The sequence below is a fragment of the Erythrolamprus reginae genome, chromosome 3 (genome assembly GCF_031021105.1).
Source record: "Erythrolamprus reginae isolate rEryReg1 chromosome 3, rEryReg1.hap1, whole genome shotgun sequence".
In the NCBI taxonomy this organism is placed as follows: Eukaryota; Metazoa; Chordata; class Lepidosauria; order Squamata; family Dipsadidae; genus Erythrolamprus; species Erythrolamprus reginae.
Genome location: NC_091952.1, coordinates 241,642,558 through 241,663,069, shown reverse-complemented (window position 1 = coordinate 241,663,069; position 20,512 = coordinate 241,642,558). Strand labels below are relative to the sequence as shown.

The 20,512-nt window shown below is 37.8% G+C and overlaps 1 protein-coding gene across 4 annotated transcripts in view; it reads left to right on the top strand.

Annotated features, from left to right (window-relative positions):
* ATAD2 (ATPase family AAA domain containing 2) overlaps positions 1-20,512 on the top strand; it is a 46,002-nt gene that overhangs the window by 9,269 nt on the left and 16,221 nt on the right. For 2 of the 4 annotated variants that reach the window (XM_070748258.1, XM_070748256.1), the window contains exons 3-17: positions 1,701-1,750; positions 2,367-2,535; positions 4,432-4,528; positions 4,976-5,060; positions 5,700-5,810; positions 6,867-6,984; positions 8,046-8,153; positions 8,450-8,558; positions 8,814-8,929; positions 11,187-11,361; positions 11,437-11,525; positions 11,891-12,050; positions 13,473-13,563; positions 15,639-15,953; positions 19,965-20,067. In XM_070748258.1, coding sequence (XP_070604359.1) covers positions 1,701-1,750; positions 2,367-2,535; positions 4,432-4,528; positions 4,976-5,060; positions 5,700-5,810; positions 6,867-6,984; positions 8,046-8,153; positions 8,450-8,558; positions 8,814-8,929; positions 11,187-11,361; positions 11,437-11,525; positions 11,891-12,050; positions 13,473-13,563; positions 15,639-15,953; positions 19,965-20,067 — 1,896 coding nt within the window. Of the gene's footprint in view, positions 1-1,700; positions 1,751-2,366; positions 2,536-4,431; positions 4,529-4,975; positions 5,061-5,696; positions 5,811-6,866; positions 6,985-8,045; positions 8,154-8,449; positions 8,559-8,813; positions 8,930-11,186; positions 11,362-11,436; positions 11,526-11,890; positions 12,051-13,472; positions 13,564-15,638; positions 15,954-19,964; positions 20,068-20,512 lie in introns of all 4 variants that reach the window. The other 2 variants (XM_070748257.1, XM_070748255.1) reach the window with 1 other exon arrangement.

Sequence of the window (20,512 nt, the reverse complement as noted above, 5' to 3'; positions counted from 1 at the left end):
CATTTGCCCCCATGGCTGTGGCCGCTGGTGGCGGTAGTCCTGTGGAATGAAGAGGGCCAGGAGACCAAGGCGAAGAAAACTGGGACCAGGCAGGCGGGGGGCGGTCTACCCGTGGCTGCAGAGTCCCGCCACTCCCGAACAGTCGCCCCTTTTCCCTCACTCGCAAGGTGCAAATTCCGCCAGGATGCCACCTTCATGGGAGCGATATTGGGCTCCCTGAGGGAGTCCCGAGCTGCTCTCGAGCCGGGTCCAGCAGCCCGCTTCATAGCAAGCAATTCGTGGCGACTTCTGCAAAAGACGCTCGCACCTCGGAGCCGGCGGAGCATCCCTCCCGCCCGTGACTATGCCACCAACAAGAGCTTCCGGGAGGGAGGGGGAAACGCGCCCCCGCCTGTGGGGTGTGCAGGAGGGTGGGAGGAACCAGCAAAGGAGGAGGGTGGGGAAGCACCGGGGGTCGCTTGTCTCCCGCATGGGCCCACACGCCTGGGGGGAAAAAGCTCCAGAAGCGTGGGCGTGCTCTTTATTAGATGCCCACAACCCCCCCCCCCCTGAGGAAGAACCGCGCTTCTTCGGCAAAGGAGCTCTCCCTCAGCCCCCTACCCCAAATCGTCGCCCCTGCTTGCATGCTCACTTCTCCCTCAGAAGTTAGGACACCACCTGCGAGTATCTGCAGGCGCCTCTATATTGGGAAAGCTGCACTGGCTTTCCAGCTGGTGGGCGGCGGCTCTGAGGAACAGAAGTCCCATTAATTCTTCTGATACTAAACTTTATTCTAGTAGTGATTCAAATGAAAGCTATAAATTGGATGTCCAATCACTCCGGGGGAAGACTTTTGACCCCCTTAGTGAGGGTCGACAACTTGGGTGTCCTCCTCAATCCACAGCTGACCTTGGAACATCATCTTTTGGCTGTGGCGAGGGGTGTTTGCCCAGGTTCTCCTGGTGCACCAGTTGCAGCCCTATTTGGACAGAGAGTCTCTCCTCTCAGTCAGTCATTCGTGCGCTTATCACCTCAAGGTTCGACTACTGCAAGGCTTTCTGCATGGGCTACCTTTGAAGAGTATTTGGAAACTACAGATCGTTCAAAATGCAGCCGCATGAGTGGTCATGGGCCTTCCTAGGTATGCCCATGTTTCTCCAACACTCTCGGGCTGCATTGGCTGCCGATTGGTTTCCGGATGCAATTCAAAATGTTGGTTATGACCTATAAAGCCCTACATGGCATAGGACCAGATTACTAACGGGACCGCGCCTGCCACATGAATCCCAGCGACCGGTCAGGTCCCACAGAGTCGGCCTTCTCCAGGTCCCGTCAACTAGACAATGTCGTCTGGCGGGACCTAGGGGAAGAGCCTTCTCTGTTGGGGCCCGGCCCTCTGGAATCAGCTCCCCCCAGAGATTCGCACTGCCCCCACCCTCTTCGCCTTCCGCAAGAGTCTGAAGACTCATCTGTGTTGCCAGGCTTTGGCCATTAGATTCCAGCTGATGATTCCTGGCTGATGAATGAAATGTATCTTCTTCTGTTTGAATGGGAATTACTGGTTTTTAAATAATGGGGTTTTAGATTAACTAGTTTTAAGTTTAATTGGATTTAGGATATTTTGTGTTGTTTTTATATGTTGTCAGCTGCCCCAAGTCCTTGGAGAGGGGCGGCATATAAATCAAAGAAAAAAAAATCTTGATATCTTTGCTTCTGTGCAGACAACTGGCTAGAATGCAGGCGGGTGGAAAGAATGAAGATGGTGAAGAAGGTAAATCTAATAAAATACACGTTCTGTTGGTTGTGGATATGCTGCAGAGGTTCAAAATACACTGCTCAAAAAAAAATAAAGGGAACACTTAAACAACACAACATAACCCCAAGTAAATCAAACGTCTTTGAAATCAAACTGTCCAATTAGGAAGCAACACTGATTGACAATCAATTTCACATGCTGTTGTGCACATTGAACTTTGTACAGAACAAAGTATTCCATGAGAATATTTCATTCATTCAGATCTAGGATGTGTTCTTTGAGTGTTCCCTTTAATTTTTTTGAGCAGTATACATTGAAATTTCTGGTTTGGAGAATCATCTTTTATACAAAACATTATTGGGTTTGTTTTTACAAAGGTGGCCTTGGTGACTGGAGGTTTGAAATATGCAAAACATTCATTTTTGCCAAACCATGTTCAAACTCATAGATGATATATGTGGGTGGGGAATGCTTGTCAAATTTACATGCAATTTGGATATTCTGGGGAACAGTATCCTTGAAGACGTAAACACAATTTTAAAAAGATCTCAACATAAAGATTGAAAGTGAATTTTTAATTGAGATGATCCTTAATTTAGGAAACAAGCAAAGGAAAATTATTTTACTTTAGGAGCTGTGGTTCGTGTAACTAGATCCCTGAAAAAAGGAGTAGATGGGAAGCCCGAAGAACATGCTGCAGAAGAAAACGGTGATGTGGAAGTCCGTCGCAGTTGTAGAATTCGACGAAGTCGCTATAGTACTATGAACCAGTCGGTTCTGTTTGACAAACTAATTACAAAGTAAGGTTTTTTTAAAAAAATCTTTTTATTTCCTCTATAATTGATTGAGCCTTCTATAAAAAAAATAAGTTCCAGTTGATCAGATGGTCTTCCTTTTTGCTTATTGGAAGAGGCAAGCATTTTGGAAGACCATAAACTAAATACAGTGATACTTCATCTTACAAACGCCTCGTCATACAAAGTTTTCGAGATACAAACCCGGGGTTTAAAAATTTTTTGCCTCTTCTTACAAACTATTTTCACTTTACAAACCCACTGCCGCCTCTGGGATGCCCTGCCGCCGGACCTCCGTTGCCTGCGATGCGCCCGTTTTTGCGCTGCTGGGATTCCCGTGAGGCTCCCCTCCATGGGAAACCCCACCTCCAGACTTCTGTGTTTTTGTGATGCTGCAGGGGAATCCCAGCAGCGCAAAAACAGATGCTTCGCTGGCAACGGAAGTCCGGAGGTGGGGTTTCCCAGTGAGGGGAGCCTTAGTTAAATCACAGCATCGAAAAAACACAGAGGTCCGGAGGTGGGGTTTCGAGGACTTCGGTGTTTTTGCAATGCTGCGATTTCACTGATGCTCTCTTTGCTGGGAAGCCCCACCTCTGGACTTCCATTGTCAGCGAAGTGCTCGCTTTTGCGATGCTGGGATTCCCCTGCAGCCTCGCAAAAACACAGAAGTCCAGAGGTGGGGTTTCCCATGGAGGGGAGCCTCGGGAATCCCAGCAACGCAAAAATGGGTGATTCGGCTGGCAAAAGGGGTGAATTTTGGGCTTGCACGCATTAATCGCTTTTCCATTGATTCCTATGGGAAACATTGTTTCGTCTTACAAACCTTTCACCTTAAGAACCTCGTCCCGGAACCAATTAAGTTTGTAAGACAAGGTATCACTGTATCACATATCATATGGAGGGGCAGAGCTCTGCTTCCAGGGCCAATTCTTTGTTTCTTAAACAGACTTTTAAGACCTAAATACAGATCGTCCTCGACTTACAATAGTTCATTTAGTGATTGTTGGACTGATGCATTGAAAAAAGTGACATGACTGTTTTTCATTCATATGACCATTGCAGCATATCCTCATGGTCATGTTACCAAAATTCAGATGCTTGGGAGTTGCTTCATATTTATGATTGTTACAGAATCCTGGAATCATGTGATCCTTTTTTTGTGACCATCTGACAAGCAAAAGCAATGGTGAAGCCAGATTCACTTAGCCAACTGTGTGACTAATTTTAATAGCTGCAGTGATTTATTTAATAATTGTGGCAAAAGTCGTAAAATGGGTCAAAATTCACTTAACTGTCACTTAGAAACAAATTTTGGATTCAATTATGATTGTAAGTGTAGGACTACCTGTAGTGTGGTGCCTAGGGATATCGGGGATTTTCACAAAATATTTTGGTTGATGTAGATCCTTACATAATCTAACTTAAATAAATTTCTAATAAAATAAATAATAATAATAGGATGTTGGAATGCTGCATAACAAACACCAATAATTTCTTTGCTAACTTGAGCATGGAAGTTTATGACTAACCGTATCTGCCATGATAATCATTCTCTCAGAGTACCTAACACATATTCTCAAAATTCCTTTCTTGGAAAATATTACATACACCTACATTACAATTTAAGTGGGTTTTTTCCCCATGCCAAAATGTCAGGAAATTTTGTATTTGGTGTTTTGTTTTTTTATGATAGAAGGAACTCCAAGAGTAAGGAAAAGGGCAGACTTTCTGGAAAGGGCAACATGCAAATGAATAAAGAAATAAACATGTTGATATACACAGGATTGGTTCTGCATTTATTAATAGTTCTAGCTTTCTATGAAATGAAGGTACAATAGTGGCATTTGTTTAACTGATTCTTTGTTAATATTTTGTTTAATTATATGTTGCATACTTTGTCAGCACTGCAGAAGCTGTACTGCAAAAAATGGATGATATGAAGAAGATGCGCCGTAGACGAATGATGGAAGACCTTGGGGTGTTCAATGGTAGAAAAGGAGTAAGTGGACATTCAATGTTCTGGAGGTCCCACAATATTTTTTTTTGTTTTGCTTTGATAGTTTGAACATAACTGAGCTAATTCTAAATAATACTAAGGTGCACTTTATAACTGCAGGTGCGCTCTCCCGCACCCACCCCAAAATTATTATACTAGAAGTGCTGTTTGTAAGGCTTTGGAGGTGGTTGGGAACTGCCTGTGCATCCTCAAAGTAGATCAGGCCAAAGGCCAAACCCATGTGCAAGCAACCAGTAGTAGCTTCTGGAGCAGTTGTGTGAGATAAATACAGCTCAGAAAGGTGTGAATCTGTACATTATGAAACATCTTTTTCAACAGATTTGTGCAGTCCAATAATTGTACTGATTTCATTTACTGTATCTACTGAAATTGACATTGAAATATTATGTAATGACAGATTACTTAAATGAGATATTATGCTATTTCCAGGGAAACCTTGATATGTACTCCAGAGGAAAACCAGCTATCCAAAGGACAGATGAAGAAACTTCTGACAATCAGGATGGAAGTGCAGGTTATTGTGCTGCTTTTACTTTTTAGAACTGCGCTGATATATGAAAATTTGAAGTGCGGGTAAAGTGTGAGAGATATACTTACGGGTAAATAAATGAAAAATGTTTTGATCAAAACTTCTGAGAAGTGGTTGGTTAGCTTCTGTAGGAACATCTAAATAGAATAGGTCATGGTCCTGTCATTACAGATGTTCTTATGAATGGATTATCCAGAGTTTTCAGGTCAATCCTTGGTGGTACTCTCTTCTTACTATATTTCATTTTTGTGTATGGGTGCCTACACTTATTTTCAAAATAGTTTTGACTTCTGGCAACTGCCTGATCAGGTCTCTGCAGTTGTTGGATGGTATTTTCAGTGGTGGTGGGCAGTGTTTTCAGAAATTGTTTGGCATTGCATTCTTCCGAGGGTTGAAATTATCAGTGTTTCCTTTAGATCATTATTAAAACTTTGAGGTAGGTTCAAATTGGATCTGGTTTGATTTGAATATTGAAAGCTGAATTATTTTCTAGCAAAAAATACAACTGATAAATGAGTATGTTCCTAGCCAAAGTAGGTAATAAAGCTACAAGTAGCAATTGTGAGATTCATTATGTGTTTAGAACCTTTATTAAAGTTAGAACAATTTATTTTCTTTAAGTAGAATCTTCAGAAGAAGTTGAAGACCATGAAGATGAAGATGGAGAAGAAAACCGAAAGCGTTATGATCTTCGACAGCGAAAAACTGTTGTATGTTATCAAGCCTCACCAGAAAGTAGGTTTCTTTTATACCATTCCTGGAAGACTTGTTTACTTATTATTAATTTTCAAATTTCCAAGATCATAGTATCTTTGATTTTTGTTGATATTGAACCAAATTTTTCATAAACCTTCTAAGTTGAAGACAAAAAGAGGCATTTTACTCCCTATTATTTTAAGGTCCATGATTAGGATTTTTTAAATGTTTGTTCTTATTGAAACTTCAAAAATGCAATAAATCAGTGACGATTCTATTCCTTCTCTGTTGGAAGATGGGGGAGGGAGTTGGTTAAGCACATACTTAAGGACTGAACATGCTGTTTTGGCAACAAGAAAAAGAAAAGATTTAAATTTTTCTAATCAACTCTGCAGTTTTAACGGTTTTTGGAAGCTAGAGCTTTTAACTCGTAATGTTATGTTCTCCCCCCACCCCCCATGGAAGATTTCCAAGTACAAAAGTATAATATACCTGTGGATTTCATAAAGATATTCTGGGCTTTGTTTTTGTAGACCTGATTAAATGCAGAACCTTATATTGTGTAACCATGTTAATTAGGAAGATGCTTTAAGCCTTTAACCAGAAAATTTCGGTTTTGCTTTTATAATCTTGATCTTGGCTGCTGAAATTAACTAATTTGGCTCTTTGTTGGCTGTTCTGTAACTGTACAGGCTAGCCAGATTTAATTGTTGCATGTATTGCTTTGTTGGAAATTAAAAAAAAACATTCTGAGTTATTTTTAAATCCGATTCATATGTCCTCTATTTGTGGTTGTGAATATATTACTTGGGAAAGTTTCTTTGTGCTGTAAATCTGTTTTTGTTGTTCTTGGATGTGGGGCTGCCATCATTTCATGCAATTCTATATCTTTATTGTGTAACTTTTCAGCTAATATTGCCTGGGATTTATTTTCTTGTTGTCTTTCAAGAAATTAACAAATGAACTTTGTACAAATTAAAATTAGGCATGTTTGGCTTTTTGTAAACAAATGATTTGCTACATGCTTTCTCATTCTCTGTTGTAGAAGCAAGAATATTAACCTTTTTTAAAAAAAATGTTTTATATTGTTAACAGAGCCCAGGCATCAGAAGAAGCCTAAATTATTTTATGATGATGCAACCCCTCCAGTAAGACGAAGTTTCCCTTTTAGCCCTGCAGGACCACTGAGCCCTTTCTGTAAAAAGATGAATAGGTATGTTTTTTTGCTTGCAAGAGATACAATAGAAGCAATGCTTCAGATGCTTCTTGTACTCCATAATGATTAATTTAGCAAAAGTTTATTATAGTTTATTACAGAATAAACTAAACTGTCTGACCTCGCGACCATGGGCACACTGCAGTGGTTATAAGTTCCCTTTTCAGTGTCATTGCAACTTCAAATGGTTGCTAAAAATAGTTGGAAATTGAGGACTACCTGTACAGTGTTCCCTCAATTTTCGCGGGTTCGAACTTCACGAAAAGTCTATACCACGGTTTTTCAAAAATATTAATTAAAAAATATTTCACAGGTTTTTTCCCTATACCACGATTTTTCCACCCGATGACGTCATATGTCATTGCCAAACTTTCATCCGCCTTTAATAAATATTTTTTTTAATAAACTTTAATAAATAAACATGGTGAGTAATAATCTAAATGGTTGCTAAGGGAATGGGAAATTGTAATTTAGGGGTTTTAAATTGTTAAGGGAAGGCTTGAGATACTGTTCATAGCCAAAAATAGTATATTTACTTCCGCATCTCTACTTTGCAGAAATTCGACTTTCGCGGGAGGTCTCGGAACGCATCCCCCGCGAAAGTCGAGGGAACACTATTTGTAAACACAAATATCTGTCAGCATAAATAAGGAAGAAAGATACTGGCTTTGTGTGAATCTTGAAGATAGTATCTTGTACGCTTTTCAAGATTTTTCAGGACATTTGTCTCCTTATTCAGCTCATAATGTTGTTTTCAAGAGAGATTTGGTTTACATACTGTCTTATGCAGAGTCAAATATCAGCTTGCTAGTATAAATTTAAAATTATACTTTGCTTGTCAGTCTAGGTTTGTCAAAATGATTGACCATAACTATGTATCCAGCTAATGTAGATTCATGGAGGAAATCCAATATGGATTTTTACTATACCTGCTTATTCGTCCACCCTTTTTCTACTGAGCTCAGCCACTCATATCTATGCTTGTATTCAGCATATATTTACTAATGCATTAATATTTCCACAACATGCATTTTCATACTTACTTTTTAAAAAAATAGGCGAAAGCATGCAATTCATAACAGTGATTCCACAACCTCATCATCATCCGATGATGAAGAACGCTTTGAGAGACGTAGGAAAAAAAGTCGCAACAAAGCATTGAGCAGGTATTTATTCAAAGTGGGTAGTGCATTTTTTCCAGATATTACATTGGAGGATTTTGTCTAAAATATCATCAGTGAGAAAATGGTAAATTCTGGCTTTCCATTATTAAATGCTACCATGATTTAACAGCTGTATGTCTTATTGGAATTGTATAGTCACTGATATATAAAACGAGATTTCAAATTTAACATTAACTATGAAGCTGCATCTATTTTTCTATTCAGGATTTTAAACTTGGGTTAAATTAAATTGTACTTTCTACTTCAGCACTTTCAACAACTATTAATTCTCACATTAGGTGCCTTCCGCTAAATTTTCAAAAAGATGAGTTGAAGGGAATCCACAGAGATCGAATGAAAATTGGGGCAAGCCTGGCTGACGTTGATCCAATGCAAATAGACACTTCAGTAAGGATTTGATGTCTTGTGTTCTGACATAAAAATTAAATATAGATAACCTTACTCTTAAAATTAATGTAACTGCTCTTTGATTAATTATGTGACATCAAGTCATTGTTGACTCCTGGACACATGTAGATTGAGCTGGTCTCTAATATACTGATAATAAACTTAAAAGATACTTGTGAAGACGGCATAGGTAATATTTAGCTTTCACTTTGGCTATGATTTTTATTTTCATTTGCCAACTGTCTCCCTTTTTAGGTGCGATTTGATCGTGTGGGTGGACTTTCTGATCATATTTCAGCTTTAAAGGAGATGGTCGTTTTCCCACTACTTTATCCAGAAGTGTTTGAGAGATTCAAGATTCAGCCTCCAAGGTAATACTTTAAATTATTTCCTTTTACTGGATAATAAAGTCTTTTTAAAATTTGGACTTCCTTATTTGTTTGTTTATTTTTTTGCAGGCTAAATCCAATTAATTAAAACTAAGCAAACTACTGTAAAATCCTAGTTATATTAAAACTCAATCATACCTATACAAATAACAACCATATATAACATTCGTTGGCCAGGGGGCTATGGTCTAATCGCCCCAAGCCTGGGATTTCTTGGGATAGATAGTTTCTTAAGATCTTTAGACAAGATCATGTCTTAATAATTATCACTTTGATGCACTGCTTAGATCAATTTGTCTTGCAAGTTAAAATTGACATGGTTTACTATTGTCATAATAGTTTTAAAAAGTATACATATGTTCTAACTTTATATTATATTAACTTATAATATATTATAATAAGAAGTACCCAAACTTTAAAAGGAACCTGGAAAGTGTCCTTATATTTTACTAATATATTAATATATTAAAAATATATTAATATTTTGTTTGTTTGTTCATTTATTTATTTATTGGACTTGTATGCCGACTGTCTCCGTGGACTCACAACATATCAATAATAAACAGTATACAATAATACAACTGAATCCAATTTATAGTTAGTTTAAAACATTATAAAAAGCTAAACATTAAAAATCATTCATTCAAGTGCAAACCACGAGCATATTACATATATAATTAATATGTTAGTATAGCCAGAGTTCCACAAGAGATAATACAAAATATAAACAAGTCCTAATTAACAATTAGGAAATAAATTATATTATTTAGATAGGTTAAAAATTGAAATAATTATTGGAGCCAAGAGAATGTAAATCTAGCACCAAATATAGGAGAAAATCATTTAAAAAATTGGATGTAGAAACAATCCTAAATGATTTATATGGGTTTCACATTTGTTCACAGCATTTGTCAGAAAACTGTTCAGAAGAATTTTAGTTGAAAGGACGGGCTGGTCCTTTGCTATTTGCAGCCGGATCTAAGCAACCCCCCTCCCCCCCGCGACCTACATTCAGCCCACGGATCTTGAATTTGCCCCCCCTGGAAATTAATTCATGTTGCCTCCTTCTTAAGAACCATATAGATTCATTAAATGCTGCAGCCAATTGATAATTTTGGTTTTGGTTCAGGTCTGCATCTTCTAGAACTCCTGAAATCACATAATTGATGCATATCAAAAATCTGTGGGTTATTTCAACAACAACTTTAACATTTTTGAATAATTTCCTATTAGTGCAGAAGGCTTCTTAGTGCTAAGAAAGGATAACACATACAAACATTTCAGAAAATTGAAATGATGAAATGTAAGAATAAAGATGATTCAAATTGCCACCTTCTAGCATGTACAAGACAGTCCTGCATTATTCACCTTTCATGATTATTTTGGGAATCATTTTATATCCAAAGGTACCATTGCCACTTCTGAATTCTGACCTCATGAGAAGTTCACAGAAAATTCTGCATCAGGATTTGAGTCCATAATCATGAACAAAAAATGCCCTGTGATATCTGGCTTGTTAATCTATAACCTAGAAATGTGGGAATCTGTTACAGGAAATTTGTAGATCCTTAACTACAATTTTTATAGCCCCCCATGGAATTTCAAGTGGAGAAATTCTGAGATCTCTCAATTATGTACATATAAAATCTAGCATTCTGGGAAATTTTTGAATGGAGACATAGTCAGAGATGGTTATTTTTGTGATTTCTACACCAAGATTTGTACACTAATATTGATTTGTTCTTAAGTCATTTGTATATGTTGCCTATATTGTTTTTTTTAAATATGTAATTTTAACTTTTTGTTACGCACTGCCCAGAGTCGCGTTTGTGAAATGGGTGGCTATATAAATATGATAAATAAATGTGACTGACTATTCCACAGTTGTTTTGCAGTATTCCAGAAGTTAAACTTCAAAACAAGAAGTGAGATGTCTTTGTTAAAATGAGTAACTTTTGGAAAATAACTGGAGCAATAGTGAAGGCGTTCTTGAGTCTGAAAAAATATGCCTTGAGCCTGCTGCATTTTGTGACCATTGAGGATATGTTTATTAATTAGCATGCCCATACCTCCAAATTCATAGGTGCCTATATTGATCACTAAGAACAGTGTAATAAGTTCTTTACCTTTTGTGTGCTGCTTGTAAGTTTTTCTTTAAAATCTGGTTACCAAAGTCTTAAAGCGATTAGGTAGAATATGCTAAAATAACTACTTTAACTGCAAGTTTGAATTCTTCCAGGGGCTGCCTTTTCTACGGTCCACCGGGGACTGGAAAAACTCTTGTTGCCAGGGCACTTGCTAATGAGTGCAGCCACGGAGACAGAAGAATAGCATTTTTCATGAGAAAAGGTGCTGATTGTCTCAGTAAATGGGTGGGCGAATCAGAGCGACAGCTTCGTCTGCTCTTTGATCAGGTAATTTTGCTTTCTTTGTGTCTTGTGTTTTGCTCAATTATTTGAATCATACTTCATTTGAATTTATATGTTTAGGCCTTTCAGATGCGTCCTTCAATTATATTCTTTGATGAGATAGATGGCCTTGCTCCTGTACGGTCCAGTAGACAAGATCAGATTCACAGGTATATGTTTTAAAAACTATAGCTCTTCAACATTTCTTTGAATTTCAATATGACTGGTTAAATTCAAAAGATTGTAAAGAGTATAATCTGACCTTCGATCCATTCTGAGAAAATTTAGACAGATGGTTAAATAAGCAAGGAAATACAGTGTTTAGTTATTTGCCTACATAAATAACAGTACTTTTGATCAAGTAATATGCATATTACAAAATCTGTAGGTTTTCTTTGATTCATTAAAAATATTCATTAAACATAATGTTGCAAAAATACAATGTCCTTTCCTTTATAGTCTAGTAATTATATATAATAAGTGATGTGGATTCTACCATGTAAAAAGTAACATATTTTAAAATTTTGTTTTTAAGCTCAATTGTGTCTACATTACTTGCATTGATGGATGGCTTAGATAATAGAGGTGAAATTGTGGTGATTGGTGCTACAAACAGATTAGATTCCATAGACCCTGCTTTGAGAAGACCCGGGCGTTTTGACAGAGAATTCCTATTCACATTACCAGATAAAGAGGTAAGAAATTCCACTACTGAGGAATAGCTAGCTTCACTTCCCACGATGGAGTGTTGTATAGAGCAATAAACATTAGGCCTATAGAGCAACTGTGTCTAAATCAAGTCTTTCATTTAGGGACTGGAATTGAACTGGATGTCTATAATTATTATGACAGAAACAAGTTCAGGTTGTATAGAGTGAGATATCACTATGTTTCTAATAAATAGATTACTATGTTGTCTTTTATTTTTCATTTGGTCCATTATCATAAATAAAAAAGGTATGCTTTTATGCTGACATTGAAACTGCTCAGAAATTGCTGTAAAGCAGTATGGAGTGGTATATAAGTAACTGTTATTGGTATGCATTCTCTTCTGCTCTTTGCTGTGCCGCCAATTCTGTGTTTTTCTTGGCTGCTCAAAGAGATCTTTTCCCCAGGAGATCCCCCTGCCTGCTAGAAGAAGAGATAACTCTTTCCTGTATTCATTCCATCAGTTTATTCACCAAAACACTTAATGCCTCAGTTTGAAATACATTCCATCGTAACTAGTGGAATGGTTCTCTGGAATGCTTCATCCTAAGGTGGTGGTAGCATACTTGGTGCTGCGTTTATTTGCATTTCCCAACTACTCTTCAGATAGAAATAAGTCCATTAAGATCTAACTTATGAAAAAAAAATTAGACTGAAATGGAATACTATAGGGCATCACAGGAAACAATCTTATTGTTCATACTGTAATTCCATCCAGTTCTGTGTTCCGCTGTGGGTTGCTAAATAGCTTTGGGAAGACCAAAAAAATAATTCTGTTTTCTTTTGCTCTTGAACAACAAATATTCAGTTTTCTACAATTAAAAATTATATATTGCTGCATAATTACACTTAAAACAGAGAGCAGTCTTATAAATGTTATATTTATTATGTTAAGCAAAAGTATAAAGAATTGAATTAATCGTTTTTGTTCCCATTTTAAATTATGGCCCAATGATCTTTTCATATTCCAAATTACATCATTGATTTGCATAATAGTTTTATAATCCAGACAATCCCATTTTTCACTCTATTTTAATATTCTAGTATTGGAGCCATGTTACTCATAGCTGCTGCACTTGCTACTGTTTTGCTTATTTCTCTAGTTTGAGAGATTTTTCTGGAAATCATCTCTGCCCACTTGAGTTTTTAACTTGCGGGAAGATAAAAATCATATAAGGCTTACAGTCTGTTACCTTTTCCAGTGTTATTTTGTTATATAATTACATTAATTATATTGTTTTATAGAATTATATTGAGGAATTATAATAACGAACAGTACAGTAGTTTTTCATCTATAAAAACTGGTGTTAATGGAAGCATAGAGCATTCATGAATGGGAACTGGAATAGTCAATATTTTAAGATTAAGGAATCTTAAAAGCTTTTTTTTTAAACCCTTTATATTTCTAGGCAAGAAAGGAAATCCTTAAGATCCACACCCGTGAATGGACCCCTAAGCCATCAGAAATGTTTCTACAGGAGATTGCTGAAAAATGTGTTGGTAAGAACAGGAATTCAAAATATTTTGCACAATCCATTTCAAAAGAGTATTATTTTGTATAGTTGCTTGGAAATATAGCCTCGCATATTTTGACCTGATTTTTATAATAATTTAGAATGTTTGCAGGTACCTCATTATATGCTTGCAGACGTTAATGATCGCTAAGCATTATTTTAATGTAGTAATTAAGGTGCTGGATCAGGAACTGGGAGATCATAAATTATGGTCCTCCCTCTTGGCATTAAAGCCCAACTACCTTGGGGTAGTTTTTGTTCTTAGCCCAACCCACCTCACTAGAAGGATGGTAGTTATGAGGAATATAAAAGGGGAAAGCAGTGTCTTGAGTTGTACAGAATAAAGATGGGCTAAAAATACAACTGTTGATTCTCCTTAAACCCAATAATAAAAGACTACGGCAGCATAAGTAATTGGTCCCCCTCTAGATCTGTTTTTGCTGTAAGGAGTTTTCTTAATATTACCTGGAAACTAACCATGTGCATACAAAGCTGAGAATAATTTCTGCCGCGATTTGTAGATGTATTTTTTAAATCAGAAAAAAAAAAATAGGCAACGGATACAGGTTTATGATTTATCATTTGTCCAGTGATTGTTTAAAGTGACAACTGGCCCCCAATCACATGATTTAAATTTGGGTTCCAGCTCTGCACTTTTGGGTACCTTATACTTTGCCACAAAGACTGCTCCACCCCCAGCCCAATTGACCTTTGCCATCTTACTTCTGGTGATCTGGGATCCCGGTGGCCCTGGCATGCAAAAGGTGAGGGCATGGAGAGCCAGTGGTGATTCCAGTACATGAAGGTGGATGCTGTGTACTTTTACTAAACCTATTAAAGAGAATACAGGGAAGAATTTCTAATGCATTGCCGTATGTGTGTGTGTTACACTTTAATTGACTGCCAGAAAGCAATGTATGCTTGTTTTTATTCTTTAGTACTTGTCAGAAGATTGAGTGAAGCATTGTAAATTATATATAAATGATGGTTATGAAATGAAATGATTATATATAAATAGCAGAGCAATTTGACACATGTACTTAATCCTGGTAGAATGCTTGCTAAAGAATGCTAAAGCCCATGAGACCATCTTTCTCTCCAATTTGTTATAATGAACTGCAAGATATGTTAAGGGAATCATAAAAATGTCTTGTATGTTGATGGCTTGGCAGATATAAAAAGTGTGTATCGTTAAACAAGGGAACCATAAAGAAATGAATGCTAAATATGAGCTCTGAATACAAATAGCAAGTGACTTGTGTAAAGAAATATTCATCATTTAAGAGAATAAATTAGGATTGAATTGCAAGATGTATTTGAGGGAGGAATGAAGATCAAGAAGATAACAATTGGAGGAGTTCATTGGAAGGAAGTTTTTAAAATGCATTGTAGAAGCAAGGATGGTTTGCAGAAGAGTATAGTCAGTGTAACTATCCTTTTTCTCTTTTATCATTATACCTTTTAAAAAGGGAGGGGGTTACTTACTAAGCTTGGGCAGGTTTTTTTTAGTCAGTCTTGGTTCCCCACAGCTGCCTGAACTAGTCCCTGCAGTTTTCTTGGCAATATTTTCAAAAGTAATTTGCTCTTTCCTTTTTTCCCTAGGTCTTAAGAAAGAGATTGGCCCAAAGCCACCCAGCTGGCTTTGTGCCTAAGGCAGCACTCAGAGTTTCTTGGTTTCTAGCTTTAAACATCATTCCAATCTGGCTGTCTTACATGACAGTGCTTATTCCAATAAAAAGTAGCACGATAGATAGGCATACACCTATTGTTTTGGCATCCATTCACAAATTTATACATATTCCTTTTTATTGTTTTAAATTCTCCCTTTTTATACCTGTAAGTTGCCTTGGTTGGAAAACATCACTTTAGAAACTTCTGTAAAGCATAATGCCCAAGTGGGTTTTTAAAAAAGATAAAAATATTTCTATTTTCCATTGTAGGTCTTGTGATGATTTGAGGGAGAAAATAATTTTTCCAATTTTTTACATGGTACACATATCGTTAAATGGTTTTAAATCGCTTCTTTTCAATATATTTTAATACGAATGTTTTTCTTTATAGGGTACTGTGGGGCTGATATTAAATCAATATGTACTGAGGCAGCTTTGTGTGCCTTGCGTCGACGTTATCCTCAGATTTACACCAGCAGTGTGAAACTGCAGTTAGATATCTCTTCTATTAACATAACCGCTAAGGATTTTGTGGTTGCTATGCAAAAGACTATACCTGCTTCTCAGCGGGCAGTAACCTCACCTGGCCAAGCGCTATCTACAATTTCGAAACCACTGCTTGAAAATGTACTGCAAAAAATTATGGAAGTTGTACAAAATGTATTTCCACATGCAGAGCTGGCACAGAAAGGAGGGAATAAATCAGGTATTTAAATTTCTTATTTTCCGAAACATATTTTATCTAAATTTAGGAGTGACAGTTGAGTCACCATCATTTTAATAAAATGCTAGTTCTGAAAGCCTTTGCCTTTTCTTCTCTTTGAAGAGCTAGAGAAGCAGAAAAGAATCAGTGCAGATTGATTATTATTATTATTATTATTATTATTATTATTATTATTATTTATTAGATTTGTATGCCGCCCCTCTCCGAAGACTCGGGGCTGCTAACAACAATATAAAAAGACAATGTAAACAAATCTAATATTAAAAGACAATCTAAAAAACCCCAATTTAAAGAACCACTCATACATACTAGCATACCATATATAAATTCTATAAGCCTAGGGGGAAGGGAAATTTCAATTCCCCCATGCCTGACGACAGAGGTGGGTTTTAAGGAGCTTGCGAAAGGCAAGGAGGGTGGGGGCAACCCTGATATCTGGGGGGAGCTGGTTCCAGAGGGTCGGGGCCGCCACAGAGAAGGCTCTTCTCCTGGGTCCCACCAAACGACATTGCTTAGTCGACGGGACCCGGAGAAGGCCAACTCTGTGGGACTTAACCGGTCGCTGGGATTCTTGCGGCAGAAGGCGGTCCCGGAGGTCTTTTAGTTAACCAGATTAATTCCTAAAAACGTTTACGATTCAATAAAGTTTATCCACTTGCAGTTTTGGATTAAGAGGTATGTATGTGTGCTATAGAATGGGTTTTGTACAAGCTAAAATTTTAACCTATCCTTCCTAATTCAGGTCCAGAAGTTTTAAGAATACAGCTTTGTCGCTTTGCAAGTAGCATAGCCACCCAATGAGTGAAGTTTTAATGGTAGCCATTAACAAATTACTAATAGACTCAAGATGCAGGACAATAGAGCAATTTTTATCTAGTGGTTAAGGTACCAGGCTAGAAAGCAGGGGGCAGTGAGTTCCAGTCCCACTTTAGCTATGAAAGCCAACTGAATGACTACGCCAATCACTGACTCCCAGCCCAACCACATCACAGATTGTTGTTGTGGAGAAAATTGGAGAGAAAAGTGTGTTGTCAGGCTGAAGCCATCATGTGGAGTTAGAGACTCTGGCCTGCCACAGTAGTACAGTATTAGGGGAATTGGGAGGGGTAGTGAGTGAGAGGGAAAGTTACTAGCCACAACAAATTCTTTTCTTAGATCCCAAGGTCATCTTTTGTTCTGCATCAACTGAAGAAAAGAGGAAGTCGGTGGAATCCCTGCACTCGGACTGTCTTTCTAATGAATTTGTGGGTGTGGGGATATAGGATGAACCTTAAGCTGGGTGTGGGGTACTGGGAATGGCAGTTGCGTGACCAACATGGCTCTGTAAATAAATCGAACTTTTAAGTGAGAGAATTGGATTGGAATCTGATTTATTTCTCAGATGCTATTTGGGGCCTTGAATTATTTGTAAAAACAAAAAAGCAGGATAGAAATAAGTAAATAAATAAAATATGGTAGCAAATATGATACCCAGTTGTACATCTCCACCCCATGTCCAGTCAACGAAGCAGTGGAAGTGATGTGCCGGTGCCTGGAGGCTGTTGGGGCCTGGATGGGTGTCAACAAACTCAACCTAGACAAGACGGAGTGGCTGTGGGTTTTGCCTCCCAAGGACAATTCTATCTGTCCGTCCATTACCCTGGGAGGGGAATTATTGACCCCCTCAGAGAGGGTCCGCAACTTGGGCGTCCTCCTCGATCCACAGCTCACATTAGAGAAACACCTTTCAGCTGTGGTGAGGGGGGCGCTTGCCCAGGTTCGCCTGGTGTGCCAGTTGCGGCCCTATTTGGACCGGGAGTCATTACTCAGTCACTCATGCCCTCATCACCTCGAGGCTCGACTACTGTAATGCTCTCTACATGGGGCTACCTTTGAAAAGTGTTCGGAAACTTCAGATCGTGCAGAATGCAGCTGCGAGAGCAATCATGGGCTTTCACAAATATGCCCATGTTTCACCATCACTCCGCAGTCTGCATTGGTTGCCGATCAGTTTCCGGTCACAATTCAAAGTGTTGGTTATGACCTATAAAGCCCTTCATGGCACCGGACCAGAATATCTTCGGGACCGCCTCCTGCCGCACGAATCCCAGCGACCGGTTAGGTCCCACAGAGTCGGCCTTCTTCGGGTCCCGTCGACTAAACAATGTCGTCTGGCGGGACCCAGGGGAAGAGCCTTCTCTGTGGGGGCTCCGACCCTCTGGAACCAGCTCCCCCCTGAGATTAGGATTGCCACCACCCTCCCTGCCTTTCGTAAACTCCTTAAAACCCACCTCTGTCGGCAGGCATGGGGGAACTAAAACATCTCCCCCTTGCCCATATTGTTTTGCCGTTTGATTGACTGTGTGCCTGTTTATATATATATATTGGGATTGTTTTATGAATTTTTTAACTTAAAATTGTAATTAGATTGGTGGGCATTGGATTTGTTACTATGTACTGTTTTTATTATTGTTGTGAGCCGCCCCGAGTTTGCGGAGAGGGGCGGTATATAAATCCAATAAATCTAATCTAATCTAATCAATTTTAGCTGAGAACTAACAATGAAACACATCTGGATATTTTAATTAATTTTTCTGGTGCACTTCTCCCAGAATTTTAAAAAATCATCTCAGTCATTCATACTAGACATCTACTTTGAGAAGAAAGATTAGATGGACAAAAGAATAAGCATGCCCTCTTTGCTAGCTGAAACTCCAACTCCTCCTTTTATCAATTTTGATGTAATAATAGGAGTATATCTTGTACAATCAGTTAATCAGTTATATACAGTCATTGATTAACAAAAAAAGTCACACAATCATTTAGGATTTAAAAATATATTGTAAAATATTTGAAGGTATGTGTGATGACTCTGCAGTTAGGTCACTGAGCGAATCAACTGGAAAGCCAACAACCCATGTTTGAGAGCTGAGTGCCTTTGAGCCTCAGGTGAGCTCCCATTACTCACTCCAGCTGCTGCAACCTAGCAGTTTGAAAGCATGGAAATGTGAGTCGATAAATAGGTACTACTTCTGCAGGAAGGTTACTGCGTTCTGTATTTTTATGCTGGCCTACATGATGATGGAAACATCTCAGGCAACGCATGCTCCCTCAGCTAAGAATCAGAAGTGAGCATCCTTCAGTCTGTCATGAAACCTTTAAACGTTTAAAATATTTTAAAAGGGTTTGAAGAAATACCAAGGTTCTATGCAAGCTATAGAACTATTTAAACAAGAAATAAAATGAGATCTATGTTTTACCAACTTAAGATAAAACAAGTTGAAAAGACCAGGATATGGAGTAAGTAAGGAATGGAGCTGATAGTACCTGACAAGCTAGAGGGATAATACAAAATAGCATGTTCCATTGTTCAATTATTCTTCCACCAATATATTCCTGTATTTAATCAATAGAAGAAGAAAAAATACATACAAGAAACCAAAGCAACATTGATTAGGCCAAGCAGGTTTGCCAGTAAAACAAATGGCTCTGTCTGTTGTTCCTTTTCCCCCATAATGCAGCACACAGCAGGGGAAACTAGAAGAGTTCAGAACTAGCTTACAATGGAACACCTCTGCAGTTAATAATGGCCCTTAGTGAATAATTGCTTCCAACATTAGTTTTCCAGTTAACTATTTTACATAGAAACCATGAGAACTAATTAAAGGTTGTGATTCTAATTGCATCAAAATTACAGGCACATTTTATTTTGTGGAATAGCATATTTTAAATATGGCTATTTAAAATGTAAGAGCAAACAAAAATAAGTATCCAAAACAGATACATTTGAGCTGTAATTTAATAGCATATAATTCTGCCCTGAGGCCTTTTTTATTTTATTTATATTTTCACTAGAAAGTTAGTATCAGACTTATTGTCTGTTTAAATAAAATTCTAAAATTGACCTGAGAAGTAAGATTCAAAGACAACCCTTAACCTTAGAAACAAGGCATAATATTTACATGAAAATCTTTGTCTCTGTTTCATTTAAAATTTTTGCTAATCATGTCGCAGAACCTGATCTGCTGTACAGCGATGAAGAAGGACCAACAGTATTTGAAACTGGGCATTTTCAGAAAGGCTCTGAAGAGCAGGCACATTTTCTTAATTTTAATAGGTGAGTGATCAATGGCAATCTTTGCCCCTCTCCCCCACCTCAAAAGAACCAAACCTCTAATATTTGCTGTTTTCATTCATGTTTCAGTAGGATTTTCTTCCCTGCTGATTAGGATTTATTTGTTACCTTCTGTTCCTTGATCAGTGCTAAAAATTTTAAAGAAGGGTATTTTGCAGAGTTTGGGGATGAACTTGTACATAAATATGTCAGTTAGAACATTGAAAAGCAGAGTGAGAAAAGAATGCTTAGTGATGCTATCACAGATTAATTTTAGGGAGAAAAAGGGGAGATATTTAGTTTCAAATGTTTGGTGTGCATGTGGGTATTATTTTTTAAAACTATACAGGTCATATATGCTTGCAGTTTCTGCCAGTTTGTGATAGCCCAGTTGTTGAACCACTGCATATGTCTATATATGAATGAACTGAAATACTTCATTATACTT